This window comes from Delphinapterus leucas, chromosome 7 (assembly GCF_059928025.1).
Source record: "Delphinapterus leucas isolate spDelLeu-1000000601 "Yukka" chromosome 7, BTC_Dleu_Yukka2, whole genome shotgun sequence".
NCBI classification, from domain to species: Eukaryota; Metazoa; Chordata; class Mammalia; order Artiodactyla; family Monodontidae; genus Delphinapterus; species Delphinapterus leucas.
Window position 1 is genome coordinate 40,571,223 of NC_143135.1, and position 14,258 is coordinate 40,585,480.

Sequence of the window (14,258 nt, forward strand, 5' to 3'; positions counted from 1 at the left end):
CTGACAAAGGATTAATCTCCAAAATTTACAAGCAGCTCATGCAGCTCAATAACAAAAAAAACACGACCCCATCCAAAAATGGGCGGAAGACCTAAATAGACATTTCTCCAAAGAAATACAGACTGCCAACAAACATATGAAAGAATGCCGAACATCATTAATTATTAGAGAAATGCAAATCAAAACTACAATGAGATATCATCTCACACCAGTCAGAATGGCCATCACCAAAAAATCTAGAAACAATAAATACTGGAGAGGGTGTGGAGAAAAGGGAACACTCTTGCACTGCTGGTGGTACAGCCACTATGGAGAACAGTATGGAGGTTCCTTAAAAATCTACAAATAGAACTACCATATGACCCAGCAATCCCACTACTGGGCATATACCCTGAGAAGACCATAATTCAAAAAGAGTCATGTACCAAAATGTTCATTGCAGCTCTATTTACAATAGCCAGGAGATGGAAACAACCTAAGTGTCCATCATCAGATGAATGGATAAAGAAGATGTGGCACATATATACAATGGAATATTACTCAGCCATAAAAAGAAACGAAATTGAGCTATTTGTAATGAGGTGGATGGACCTAGAGTCTGTCATACAGAGTGAAGAAAGTCAGAAAGAGAAAGACAAATACCGTATGCTAACACATATATATGGAATTTAAGAAAAAAATGTCATGAAGAACCTAGGGGTAAGACAGGAATAAAGACACAGACCTACTAGAGAATGGACTTGAGGATATGGGGAGGGGGAAGGGTAAGCTGTGACAAAGCGAGAGAGTGGCATGGACATATATACACTACCAAACATAAAATGGATAGCTAGCGGGAAGCAGCTGCATAGCACAGGGAGATCAGCTCGGTGCTCTGTGACCACCTAGAGTGGTGGGATAGGGAGGGTGCGAGGGAGGGAGACGCAAGAGGGAAGAGATATGGGAACATATGTATATGTATAACTGATTCACTTTGTTATAAAGCAGAAACTAACACACCAATGTAAAACAATTATACTCCAATAAAGATGTAAAAAAAAAAGTTGTTAAGAGAGTAAATCTTTAAATTTCTCATTACAAGAAAAAATTCTGTGACTATGTATGGTGACAGATGTTAACTAGAAGTAAGTAATCATTTTCTAATATATACAAATATCAAATCATTATGTTGTACACCTGAAACTAATAATTTTGTATATCAGTTATACCACAATTTTAAAAGTAAATGCTAACACTCATCAAAAGAAAGCAGGGCTAGATATATTAATTTCAGACAGAGCAGACTTCAAAGATAGGAAAAATATCAGAGATAAAGAAGAGCTAAATAAATGGAGAGATGTTCCATATTCGTGACTCAGTATTAATACGCCAGTTCTTCCCAGTTTTATCTATAGTTTCAGTGCAATCCCAATAAAAATCCTAGCAAGATATTTTATGGATGTTGACAAACTGATTCTAAAGTTCATATGGAGAGGCAAAAGACTCAAAACAGCCACCAATCTTGAAGGAGAAGAAATTGGAGGACTGACACTACTCAATTTCAAGACTTACTATAAATCTACAGCAATCAAGATAGTGTGGAATTGTTGAAAGAATAGACAAATAGATCAATGGAACAGAACAGAGAGCCCAGAAATAGACCCTCACAAAAACAGTCAACTGATCTTTGACAAAAGGCAGTACAATGGAGTAAAGATAGTTTCTTCAACAAATGGTGTTGGAACAACTGGATATCCACATGCTAAAAAATTATTCTAGACACAGACCTTTCACAAAAATTAGCTCAAAATGGATCATAGGCCAAAATGTAACATGCAAAACTATAAAACTCCTAGAAGATTATATAGGCGAAAACCTACATGACCTTGGGTAAGGTGATGTTGTTTTAGCTACAACACCAAAGACATGATCCATGAAAGAAGTAATTGATTAAGTTGGACTTCATTAAATTGAAATCTTTGGCCTGCAAAAAACAGTGTCAAGAGAATTAGAAGACAAGTCACAGACTGGGAGATGATATTTGGAAAAGGCACATCTGATAAAGGCCTATTCTCCAAAATATACAAAGAACTCTTAAAACTTTGAAAATGGGCCAAAGACCCTGACAGAAACCTCACCAAAGAAGATATACAGATGACAAGTAAGCATATGAAAGGATGATCGAAGTCATATGTCATCAGGAAAATGTATATTAAAACAGCAGTGAGACATCACTACACATCTATTAGAATGGACAAAATCCAGAACACTGACAACACCAAATACTTGGCGAGAATGTGAAGTAGCAGAACATTCATCATTGCTGATGGGAATGCAAATGCCACCAGCCACCTTGGAAGGCTCTCTAGTAGTTTCTTACAAAACTAAACAAACATTTAGCATATGATCCAGCAGTCGCGGTCCTTGGTATTTACCCAAACTAGTTGAAAACATATGTCCACATAAAAACCTGCACACAGATATTTATAGAAGCTTGATTTATAATTGCCAAAACTTGGAAGCAAACAACATGTCCTTCAGTAGATGAATGGATAAACTGTGGTACATTCAGACAATGGAATACTATTCAGTGCTAAAAAGAAATGCGCTACCAAGCCATGAAAAGACATGGTGGAAACGTAAGTGCATGTTACGAGGGGAAAAAAGCCAATCTCAAAAGGCCGCATGTTGTATGATTCCAACTATGTGACACTCTGGAAAAGGCAAAACCAGTGTTTGCCAGGGGAGTCATGGGGAATATTGAACAGGCAGAGCACAAAAGATTTTTAGAGCAGTGAACTACTCTACATGCTATTATAATGATGGATATATATCATTATACTTTTGTCCAAATCCATAGTATGTACAATACCAAGAGTGAACTCTAAGGTATACTATGGACTTTGGGTGACTATCATGTGTCAGTGTAGGTTCATCCTTGGTAAAAAAAAAAAAAAAAAAAATATATATATATATATATATATATAGTTTTGGTGAGTGATGTTGATAATGTGGGAAGCTGTGCATGTGTGAGGGCAGAGGGTATAGGAAAATCTCTGTCCCTTCCTCTCAATTTTTTGCAAACCTAAAACTGCTCTTATAAAAAGTTTTTATTTAAAAATATAGCATAATATATAGTTTAGAACTATGTAAAATATGCATATAAAAGGAAGACAATAAAAACAAATCACAGTGGTTGAATTAAGCTTATTGAAATCTTCTTTCATATATTGATTTTTCAAAGTTTCTGAAATTAGTTTTTCTTACTTAAGCAATACAATTATGTTTATCACACTGAATGCAGTAACAAGCAAAATACACAATACCACGTGTAAACTATTTGGTAGTAATTATCAAGAATGTAAATGTATATGGACAAAGATTAGAAGGTAATTGTAAAAATAAAAGACTTCTTAAGGAAAAAAATATAGACACTTGCCAAATGACTCACCAATCCCACTCCAAGGTATTTACCCAAAAGAAATGGAATGTATTGTATTAGTTTCCTAGGGATGCCATAACAAATTACCACAAACTCAGTGGCTTCAAACAACAGAAATTTATTCTCTCATTCCAAAATCTAGGTGACAGAGAGCTGCACTCCCTCCAGAGACCCTGGGGGAGAATCCACTCCATGCCTCTTCTAGCTTCTGAGAGCTGCTGGCTGATTTGGCTTCCTCGGTTTATGACTCTCCCTACCTCTGTCTTCACATCATCTTCTCTTCTGTGTATCTTCTTCTTTGTGTATCTCTTATAAGAACACATCATTGGATTTAAGACCGACTTGGATAATCCAGGATGAGCTCATTTTAAGACCCTAATTTAATGACATCAGCAAAGATCCTTTTTCCAGATAAGGTAACATTCACAGTTTCCAGGGACGAAGACATGGGCATATCTTCTTGGGGGCCCCAGTTTGGCCCACTACACTTATCTTCACACAAATATCTATACACAAAAGTCTATAACAGCTCTATTCATAAATGCCCAAAACTGGAAGCAACCCAGGTGTCCTTCAGTGGATAAATGGATTAACAAACTATAGTACATCCCTGTAATGTAATAGTGCCCAACAATAAAAAGAAACAAACTATATACATGCAACAATATGGATAAATCTCAAATGCATTAGGTTAAGTAAAAGAAAATTCAGACAAAGTTACATATTGATTCCATGTATATGACATTCTGGAAAAGGCAGAAGAATCTGATTAGATGTTTTCCAAAGAAGACATACAAATGGCCAACAGGTACATGAAAAGGTGTTCAACATCACTAATCATCAAGGAAATGTAAATCAAAACCACGATGACGTATCACCTCACACCTGTTAGAATGGCTATTATGAAAAAGACAAGAAATAACAAACGTCAGCAAGGATGTGGAAAAAAACGCAACACTTGTGCACTGTTGGTGGGAATGTAAATTGGTGCAGCCACTATGGAAAATAGTGCAGAGTTTCCTCAAAAAATTAAAAATCAAACTACTATATGATCTAGCAATTCCATTCCTGGGTATTTATCTGAAGGAAACGAAATCGTTGTCTTGGAAAGATATCTGTACCCTCACGTTCATAGCAGCACATGGAAACAACCTAAGTGTGCGTGACGGATGACTAGATAAAGAAAATGTGATATATGGGTAGATATAGATATGGATATATAGACATTGGTGTATATAGAGAGTTTTATATATAACGGAATGTTATTCACTGTTAAAAAGTGGAAATCCTGCCATTTGTTACAACATGAATGGACCTTGAGGGCATTATGCTAAGTGAAATAAGTCAGATAGAGAAAGACAAATAATGTATGATATCACTTATGTATGAAAAAAAACCCAAAAACCGAACTCATAGAAACAGAGAACAGATTTGTGGTTGCCGGAGGTGAGGGTAGGGAGCTGCAAATGGGTGAAGGCAGTCAAGAAGTACAAACTTCCAGTTATAAGATAAAGAAGTCCTGGAGATGTAATGCACAGCATGGTGACTATAGTTAACACTACTCTATTATCTATCTGAAAGTTGCCAAGAGAATAAATCTTAAAGTTCTCATCGCAAGAAAAAACATTGTAACTGTGTGTAGTGATGGACGAACTTACTGTGGTGATCATTTCACAATATACGCATATATCAAATCATTACACTGGACACCTAAAACTGATACAATGTCATATGTTAATTATATATCAATTTTAAAAGATAAATATTTTTAAAAACTATAGAGAGAGAACATAACAGTTGTTATCAGGGTTTAAAGACTGAGGGGGCAACTGACTGCAAAGGAGAAATGGGGGACTTCTGAGGAGTGATGAAACTGTTTTGTGCCTTTATTGTGATGGTGATTACATGACTCAAATGCACTGTCAGAACCCATTGAACTGTATGCCAAAAAAAATGGCTTTTCTCTATAAAAATGTAAATATATATGCTTATAAAGAGATACTGGGGCTGGAACTCTGCAAACCACATTTTTCTTTGTCAGGTGGATCCCTGCCAATTGGAGGTCCTCAAAGGAGACAAGAAGGCATGAAGAAGAAACTTGCTCCTTCTTATTTTGATTTCTGTCTCTGTCAGCATCACCCCCAGTTTCTCTACTCTGCCAGGGAAGTTGGTTCCTGTTTGCAATTTTGTGTTCTTTCCTACACTCCTAGAACAGTCTTGTTGCACCCCTTCAATGCGTGGTGCTTCAATACCAGCATCAGATGACCTTCCTTCTCAATGGTCTGAGAATTCTTCTTTAAGTTCCTAGATTCTAATTCCCTCACCACTTCCCCTCATTTTCCCAGCCCTGTGGATGGTAGCTGCTTCCTTTGGTTTTTATCTCTGCACTATTTCTTGTTTTCTTTTGCCTTTTCAGTACTCTATTGCCTACTTAGTCAACGTCTTAGAGTATACTTTCTGTTAAAATCACTGACATGGTTTCTGTTCTATGGACTAGAAATTGACTGATAGAAAGCCCGGGTATTTCCTGTGCCCTATGAAGTCCTACATGATCTGTCTTCCTCATTACATCTCTGACCTCATCTTCCACTTTTCTTTCCCCTTTCCCACTCTCGCTCACAAGATATACAATTGATAAAGGAGCATGTTAAACCTCACCACAAGGGTGTAGCCATCAAAATTCAGAATATGGGAAACTCCATTAGACAAATAACTTAGTCTCTCCAACAAATAAATTGCAGGAGGGAAAAAAAAGAGGTGAAACCTCTAGATGGGAAGTGCCTTAAAACGTATCAACCAGCAGCAAAGTGAAGACCTAATTTAAGCCCTGATTTATATTTATGTATTTATATACATAATATATAAAATTTATATAAGATTAATATATATGATATCATATATCTAATATATAAGGTAATTGAGGGATTTGAACTATTTAATTGTTAAATGGAATTTTGGTTATATTTAAAAGTCCTTCCCATTTGCAGATACAAGGGGAAATATTTATGGATATATTGGGTGGTAGGGGAGGTCTGGGGGAAGAAGATGGCTCATAGATGTAATAACATTGGCCGCAAATTGATCCTTGTTGAAGCCAAGTGTCTTAGTCCATTCAGGCTACTGTAACAAAATACCGCAAACTGGGTGGCTTATAAACAACAAATATTTAGTTCTTACAGTTCTGGAGGCTGGGAAGTTCAAGACCAGGGTACCTACAGATTCAATATCTGGTGGGGTACCACTTCCTCATTCACAGCAAATTTCTCACTGTAAATTTATATGCAGAAGGAGCAAGGGAGTTCTCTCAGGCCTCCTTTATAAGGGCACTAATCCCATTCATGAGGGGACTAACCTTGTGACCTAATCACCTCCCCAAGGCCCCACCTCCTAACTTTGGGGGTTAGGTTTCAACATATAAATTTGGGGAGGGACACAAACATGCACCCTATAGCACCAAGTAATGGGTAGAAGGGATTCATTTTATTATATAAAGACTAGGTTGTTTGTATCTTTTAAATTTTCCATTTGTCTTCAAAAATCTGAGGGTCTACCATGTGAGGCAGCTAGGTCAAAGAATGGCTCACAGGTCTCTGGAAAACAACAGGAGCCATTGTTGAAAAGCATACACTGCAGTGGTTTCAACTGTAAGCTCTGGAAATCAGCACCTGTGTTTGCCACTGTCTATTTGTGTGACCTTGGACTTCACTTCTCCATGCCTCTGTTTCCCTACATGTAAAGTGGAAATGATAATGGGGTCTAGCCCTGTGGAGTTGTCCTGAAGAGTAACTGAATTAATAGGTATAAAGCACTACCTTGGAACATCATCTGGCCCATAGTCATCCCTCAAAATATGTCTATTATTATTATTATTGTTATCAAATAGGAAGACAATTTGAAATGAGCCAACCTGGTCTTGAAACAAGTGTATCCAAAATATGTCTTTAATCTTAATGAAGTTCACAAATGGCACAATATTGACATTTCTTTAAACAAATTATACAACCATGTTCTTAGACAATAAAGCATAGCATCACCATTACCATGTGTCCCCAGAGGCCATAGAGGCAGTGATTTAATGTCCCCCTAAGATTTGGCAGAGCTGCCATGGTCAACAGGACAGCTTTCAAAGAACCAATTTGCTACCAGATAAGCTAATGAGAGATGCCATCACATTTACTGCACAAAGAATCAAATATAAAAAAGATGCACAAGAAATATGGAATTAGCTTATTTTGCATTCGGTTTCATTCCTTTCAAGTGACAAAGGTGCTTTTTTTTTGATATCTATTAGGATGCAAACATGTATATCTTCCTTGGGGCCTCCTCACCAAGTTGTTGTCAACAGAAGTTAATAGAAGTGGTGAGTTCAGCTTCCTGGTAACCTGAGAGGAAAAAGAAATAAAATAAAAAAGAAGAAGAGGAGAAGGAAGAGGAAAAGAAGAAGAAAGAGCATTAGGAGAATCAGAAGGACAAGAAGAAAATAATCACAATTCTTACTGAGAGAACACAAATTTATAGAAGTGCTTCTTCAACTGAACACTATTTATAAATTATGCATATGAGATGTAAGCAAGCTTTGAAGGCAAATGATAAGCAAACAATCCAATGGTAACTATTAATATTAGCAGTAGTATTATGATTATAGCCCTCTGGTCTGAATCTGTGAATACTGATCAAGAGTTGAGTGCTTTCTGAAACTGGGTTCATTAATGACAAGTGGCCCAGGCTAAGATTTGCAAGGCCCTACCTTTCTAAATACAGCAAGTTTTTTTTTTTCTCTCTCTCTTCTCAGAAAGATGACACTGCATCTCTGCAGCCTGTCCTAGTGCTCTGATTTCAAGCTGAGTTGTAGAAGGAACTCACTAACTCAAGAAGAATAATGTAAGTGGAGAGAAGGGATCTGCAGCCAGGTCCAGTGGGTTTCAAAATGTGGGTCCTAACCTCCAAATCCCTTCCCCTCCCATCTGACAGTACAAGGCAATCACCTTCTTCCCAGAGTCATTGCACTGCTCAGGCCTGAAGGTCCCTGCGGCGCCGGCCAAAGGCTTCAGACCCCACATCGGTGGGCACGAAGTTGCTCTTCACCACACCCCCAGATCTGCTCAGCAAGCCTGCCAGCCGATGGGTCACACAGGTGGCGGTGTTGCAGGACCTCTTCTGGGCAGTAATGCTGCTTTGCAGGATGGAGAAAAAGAGAAGGCCTGTCAGTGAGAGGCTGGGGCAGGAGCCTACCCCATAAGGCCTTCATAAAGAGAACTGTAGCTCTTTGACACACCACTTAAGAATAGGTGTTTCTCCTAAATGCAGTTATCAAAGCTGTTAGGGCAAATGGCCTGGCGGCCTTTGCTAGAAGCCCTGCCCAAAGATTTTCACAAAAAAATCCAGTTCTAAGCCATGTGGCAAGTGCTAAAACCCTATACTTACCACTCCTTACATACGCCCACCCCAACATGTAAGGAGCATATAGACGCCATACCCTAGCCACAAGCACCAACAAAACCACTTTCCATAGAAAAATGAAAATTCCCTGAAGTCTTACCTGGAAGAGGCTCAGAGCACAGGGTTTGCAGCATCGTCCCCCAGAAATGCTTACCTGCTCCTCAGCACACCTGTTCTCATTGCTGGAGCTGGTTCACAGGGACCCTCACCAAGCCCTGCATCCTACTACCCTAAGGCTAAGGCTACTTTCAAGCACAGGCCTTGGGCACTCTCAGGCCTGGGACAGGGACCAGAATAATGACCACCGAAGTGCAAATCCTTTTAGAAAATAGGTTTATTCATCAATGATGAGGCATGAGGGATGAAGCAGGAATTGGACGGCTCTGCCCATGACATTCTCTGGTATCTCAGAAGCTTCCCTCACTCTCTTATCTCTAACCTTGTCTGTGAGTCCTGCTCTCTTTCTTTCCATCCTGTGGTCCCCAGCATTCTCTGTCATAAGCAAAGCTACCAATACCAGCTTGAAGAGCAATCCAGGCAAAATCTGCATGCATTAACTTCATCCATGGGAGCAAGAAAGGAAATCAGGAAGGAGTGAGTGGAAGGAGTTCACTTGGCATCTTGGGGCACCCCAAAATGGGAGAAGCGGTCCCTCTCCAAGCTGCTGGCTATGTCACTTTTCTTGCCAGGTGTTTCAGGCCCGAAGCCCATGCCAGAGAATCTATGAAAGTTGTTCAGGTCCTTCCAGTACGCGCTCAGCACACAGGTACTCAGATTACTGCACCGCTTAGCTCTGGAGCCATCCAGGCTGCAGGGAAAAGACATGCCAGACAAAACCATGCACCAGGGCTGCCCCTGAGGGCAGTCATGCAGAAGGTTAGACCCAGGAGGGGGTGCCTGGAGCAGAGAGACGAGAGGGGCAGGCAGGAGGGTGGCTCACGCACCCTCCATTAGGAGAACTCAGAGGTTCGCTGAGCCAGGGCAGTGCGGGGAAGGGCTGCGGTGGGGAAGGGGTGACCTTTTCTGGCATTCCACATGCTGCTCAGTCCTTCATGCTCTGCAGAGAGGTTCTCAGGGTGAATGCAGGTACAACATGTGACTCTGCTGGTGTGAGCTCCAAGCTCAGGGTGCACAGGGAGGTGCGACTGGGGAGGGGTGTCTGGCCCCATGAGAACATGCACATCTCCACAGATTCTACACATCTAAAGGCCCCGGACCTACCTCAGACACTGCTCTACCTGACCCCACCCTCTGCAAGGCCTTTGGCTTCACCTTGCAAATGTGCAATGAAGGTGCCTTGCAGGTATGAAAGAACAACATACACAGGTTAAATTTCTAAGACATCCAGAGCTACAACAGCCCATCCCCTGGCTTCACACTTGCCAGTCCTAACTCATCCAGTGCTGGGTGTTCTCAGTCGGGCAAGACTAATTCCCAGAGTAAGTGATTCCACACCTCCCCATTTCATTTCCTAACAGCTTTCGGAAATGGATCTTTTTAATGTGTCTAACCACAGTCCCTCCAGTTGCATGTGGACCTCTGTCTTCCACGTAGGCTGAGGATGACTGAGTCCCAGGTCCTGGCGAACAGGGACAATCTGCTGAACTCTTGGCCCAATGCGGTCTTTCCTACCTCTCTGGGATATGTCCTCGTGAATATGCCAGGGCTGGGTGCTGAGCCTTACCTGGAGTCCTCCATCTCCTGCTCCAGCTCATTGGTCTTGCTCTGCACATAGGCCTTCACCAGTGCAGCCAGCAGGAGGCGCCCTTCCTTCTCACTGAGTGCCCCGGGATCTGGGAGGGTCTCCAAAGCAGACCTGGAGAGAGGAAGCAAACCCAACACAGACTCTAAGTCCCTGCCTGCCTCCTTCCCAGGATAAGCAGCCAGGCTTCCTGGTCTCTGTGGCTTATCCCTGAGGATGTGGCTCTCCTGACTCCCAGCCCACAGGGCTCAAGCCCAGTGTACACCTGAGGGTGTTGATTCACTGGGAGCCTCCCACTGCTGTGACTTCAGAGGCACAGAACTGCCTGATCCCAGGGGCAGTGGAAGGGGAATGCTCTCGTGGCTTCAGGCTGTCTCACCTGAGTGGTGTTGCCTCGAGACTGCCTGCCTGGCACAGGACCAAGATGCTGAAAGCCAGGAAGGGGGAGGACTTCCCGAAGCCCATGATGCCTCTCTGTAAAGGGAGAATGACGTTACCACTGCACCAAGACCAAGCACCGCCTGGAGCCCACAGACCCAAGTTCCAGTCCGGCCCGGCCTCTGCCACAACTGCCTTGTGAATTCGGGCAGGTTACCCCGCCTCCCCACGGCTCAGTTCGGTTCATTTGCCAGATGGGCTGCTTTGAATCTCAAAATACACATTATACTGAATCGCATGGTACAGCAGAAACAGGTGTCCTGGGGTGAGGGCGGGGGATTCCGGTTTTGTCCCGTGGAAAGCCAGGAAGAAGCCATGCACATGCACATAAACCCACACCTTCTGCCCTATGCAGAAACCAAGCGAGAACCCACCCTTGCTGTAGACTGTGCCTGTCTTCATAGGGACTGAGAAATCTAGGACCACCCTCACCTCCTCTGGACTTTGCCACCAACAGTTGGGAAAGGAAGGCAGTAAGGGTAAACTGGAAAGGAGCGCTAATCTCTCAGTCTGTGGGTTTGGGTTGGGGATCATTTAACGTGCCGGTTACTGGCGTCTCTCGGCTCTGCCCGAACAGCCAGCCTCTGCTGAAGTGCAGTTTAGCAGCAGGTGCTGGGCGCCAGCTCAATGTTCTGGCCGGCTGACTGCACTGCCCCAAGCCCGCGCCAATGCCCCAGGGACGCTTGCAGGCTGGAGGCGCCTCAGAGGAAGTTTCAGGGCTCAACCGTCCTGAGAACCAAACGTGATCCCTCGGGACACAGACTGCTCAGGGCACTCCCAGACCAAGCTCGGGAAGAATCCTGCACGCAAAGGACCGGCACAAATGCAGGGGCTGCAGACCCAGGAAGGCTAGGAAGCTAGGGCTGGGCTCACGGAACTTCCAGCGCCCAGGCGAAGCCCTGGGGATGCTTGCGGTTCCACTGGAGCTAGTTAGAAGAAAATGAGCTGACAGCCCCAGTCTCCTGCCTTCTTCCAAGGGGACAGACGGCTAGCAGCACCTGGCTATAGGTGGGCCGGGATGGCCGTGAGAAGCAAAGAGAGGCAGGCAGGCAGATGGGGCAAATTAGATGAACTATGCAGAGGCTGGTAATTAAGAGTGAGCAGAGTGGGAAGTTCTCACCTGGCGATTCGAGTTTCAGGAGAGCGCGAGATGCGGGTCCACCCGGATGGACAAAACGCCTGCTGTGGGCGTCTTCCCCGCGGAGCTCCCTGCTCTTATGCCAGCGATGGGGGGCGGGGAGGTCCCCACGAGCCCGCGCGGCCAATCCAAAGTGGCCAGGAGCGACCCAGCTCCGATTGCGTCATTGCTCGCGCTCCGCACACCAGTCCACTAGGGAGGGGAACCATCCGCTCTGGCTGTCACTCGCAATGAGGTCATTGCTTGGGCAGCGGGAGGGCTCGGAGAGAGCGGAGAGACTTCGACGTCCAGAAAGTGGGAGCAAATTGTGTAGAGTTTGGTGTCACCGACAGTGAGGGGCCACAGTTTCTCTCACTTTCTTTGTGCCTGAACTCCGGCCTTGCACTCCCTCCAGCCACGCCAGTAGGGACTCCAGCCTGGTCTCTTAGATTCTGAAGGGATCTCTGATGAAATAGACCACGGTGGAAGAAGGGGATGGTGGGGGGAAAGGGTCCTTAAAAAATTGATCCCTCTAGACCAACTGGGGTGATCTGGGATATCCTCCACTCCGTCCTCTCCTTCAACAGCGCCCTGGCGCCCAGGGCCCCGCAAAGTTGGTTTGCTGCCAGTCTGGCAACCTGGCCTCTTTCTTCTCGCTTCTCTGGGACGGGTAGGAGTGAAAGAGAGGACTCGCACTGTCTGCGCAGAGGACTAGGCATTCCTCTCCTGCTCCCGAATTCTCGACTGCGGGTTCTGCATCCCCCACTCTAACCGGGGATCCTGCGCTGCGGCGCTGGAGTTGGTTTACACAGCTGTCCGGCGCCTCTGCCTTCTGTTTTCCAAGCTGCTGGGCCAGGACGCCTGTGTCCGGGTTTCTACCTGTCTCGCCCTACATCCCAGCCCCACTTCCCTGAAGCCCTTGATTGCAGAGCTGTCCGGGGTCAGCGCCTACCAACGGGGCAACCTTTGGACTTTCACACACGCGCCACTCGCAGCCACAGGCCGGCGGGTGCGCGCGCTCACGCCTCCCGCAGGGTGCACGTCCAGCGCTCACCTACCTGGACCCCAGCCACACGCTCTCCTTTCGCACACACAGACACTCCGCAGATCGCCAGCACTCGCTGCAGCAGATGCGCCCTCACCAGCTGTTCGCAAAGGAGGGAGCTCGCATCCACGCATACCGACCTCGCCCAGATCCGAAAGCAGCCCCCCCGTTTCTGCTTTCGGAAACAGGCGAGTTTTATATGCACAGGGGTACACACTGTCCCCCAAGCACGGACATAGACACAAGCACAGGCACGTGCACGGACTCTGCCTTTCCCTTTTTCCTTACGGAAAGGCGGGTCTGGAGTCCGCGCGGCGGGCGCCCGCGACACCAGGGAGCTGGGAGAAGATCCCAGCTCTGGCCGAAGGGGCGTAGAGTGTCATGGGGGTAGAGGCAGCGCGGAAGAAGTGAAGGAGCGCAACCACCTTCAGGCCCTCAGGCTAGCCCTGCTGAACGTGGTAGCTGCGACCCCAAGTGCTCCCGCCGGGCCCTCCTGAGCTCGCGAAGCCTCTCCGGAAGCCTCGCCCAGGGGTGCGGGGCAGGGAGCGAAGCCAGAGGCTGGCGGAATGTCCGCAGCTGGTGACGACCGTTTCTGCAGGTCAGAAGGGAGCTCAGGGGACGTCTGTCTAGGCCCTCCGGGTCTTATTTTCTGTGGCAGAACCCCTCTTGCGGGCCGAAGACGGGTCGCCCTCCAGCACCTGGGCAACCGAAACTCCAGGTCACAGCCCCAAAGAATCCGGGCCGCCAAACCGGGCGACTCTTGCCGGGCCTGCTACCCCGGCGGGCAGAAGGCACAGAGGCTGCTTGACCCGGCGTCTCCCCTACCCCCGGGAACGCTGCGCCGCGCCGAGAAGGTGGCTGCGGGATCTGGCGGCAGGAAGCAGGGCAGGAGGACTCCCAGGACCCCTGTAATCCCACACCAGAAAGCGCTGCTCTCGAAGCGGTTCCGCTGTAACAGTGGGACTGTCTCTCTGCGCCCCAATGGTAGGGCTCGCTTCCGGATGCAACCGGTGACACCGAAGCGGCCTTTACTTGAGGGCCCTTCTCCCAGAGCCCTGCAAATGTGAGGGGACACTTCTGCGTCCCTTTCCCGTAC

The 14,258-nt window shown here is 45.5% G+C and overlaps 1 protein-coding gene across 2 annotated transcripts; it reads right to left on the bottom strand.

The window, feature by feature from the left end:
- Positions 1-7,947: 7,947 nt before the first annotated feature.
- CALCB (calcitonin related polypeptide beta) lies at positions 7,948-11,327 on the bottom strand. 2 transcript variants are annotated; one of them, XM_022555704.2, is made up of 3 exons: positions 10,942-11,327; positions 10,545-10,676; positions 7,948-8,591 (listed from the first exon to the last, which is right to left on the bottom strand). In XM_022555704.2, exons 1-3 carry the CDS (start codon positions 11,025-11,027, stop codon positions 8,432-8,434), a joined length of 378 nt encoding a protein of 125 aa, XP_022411412.1. In that variant the 5' UTR covers positions 11,028-11,327; the 3' UTR covers positions 7,948-8,431. The 2 variants fall into 2 exon arrangements, with proteins under 2 accessions (XP_022411412.1, XP_022411413.1); XM_022555705.2 differs by having other exon boundaries at positions 7,948-8,594.
- Between the last annotated feature and the right edge of the window lie 2,931 nt (positions 11,328-14,258).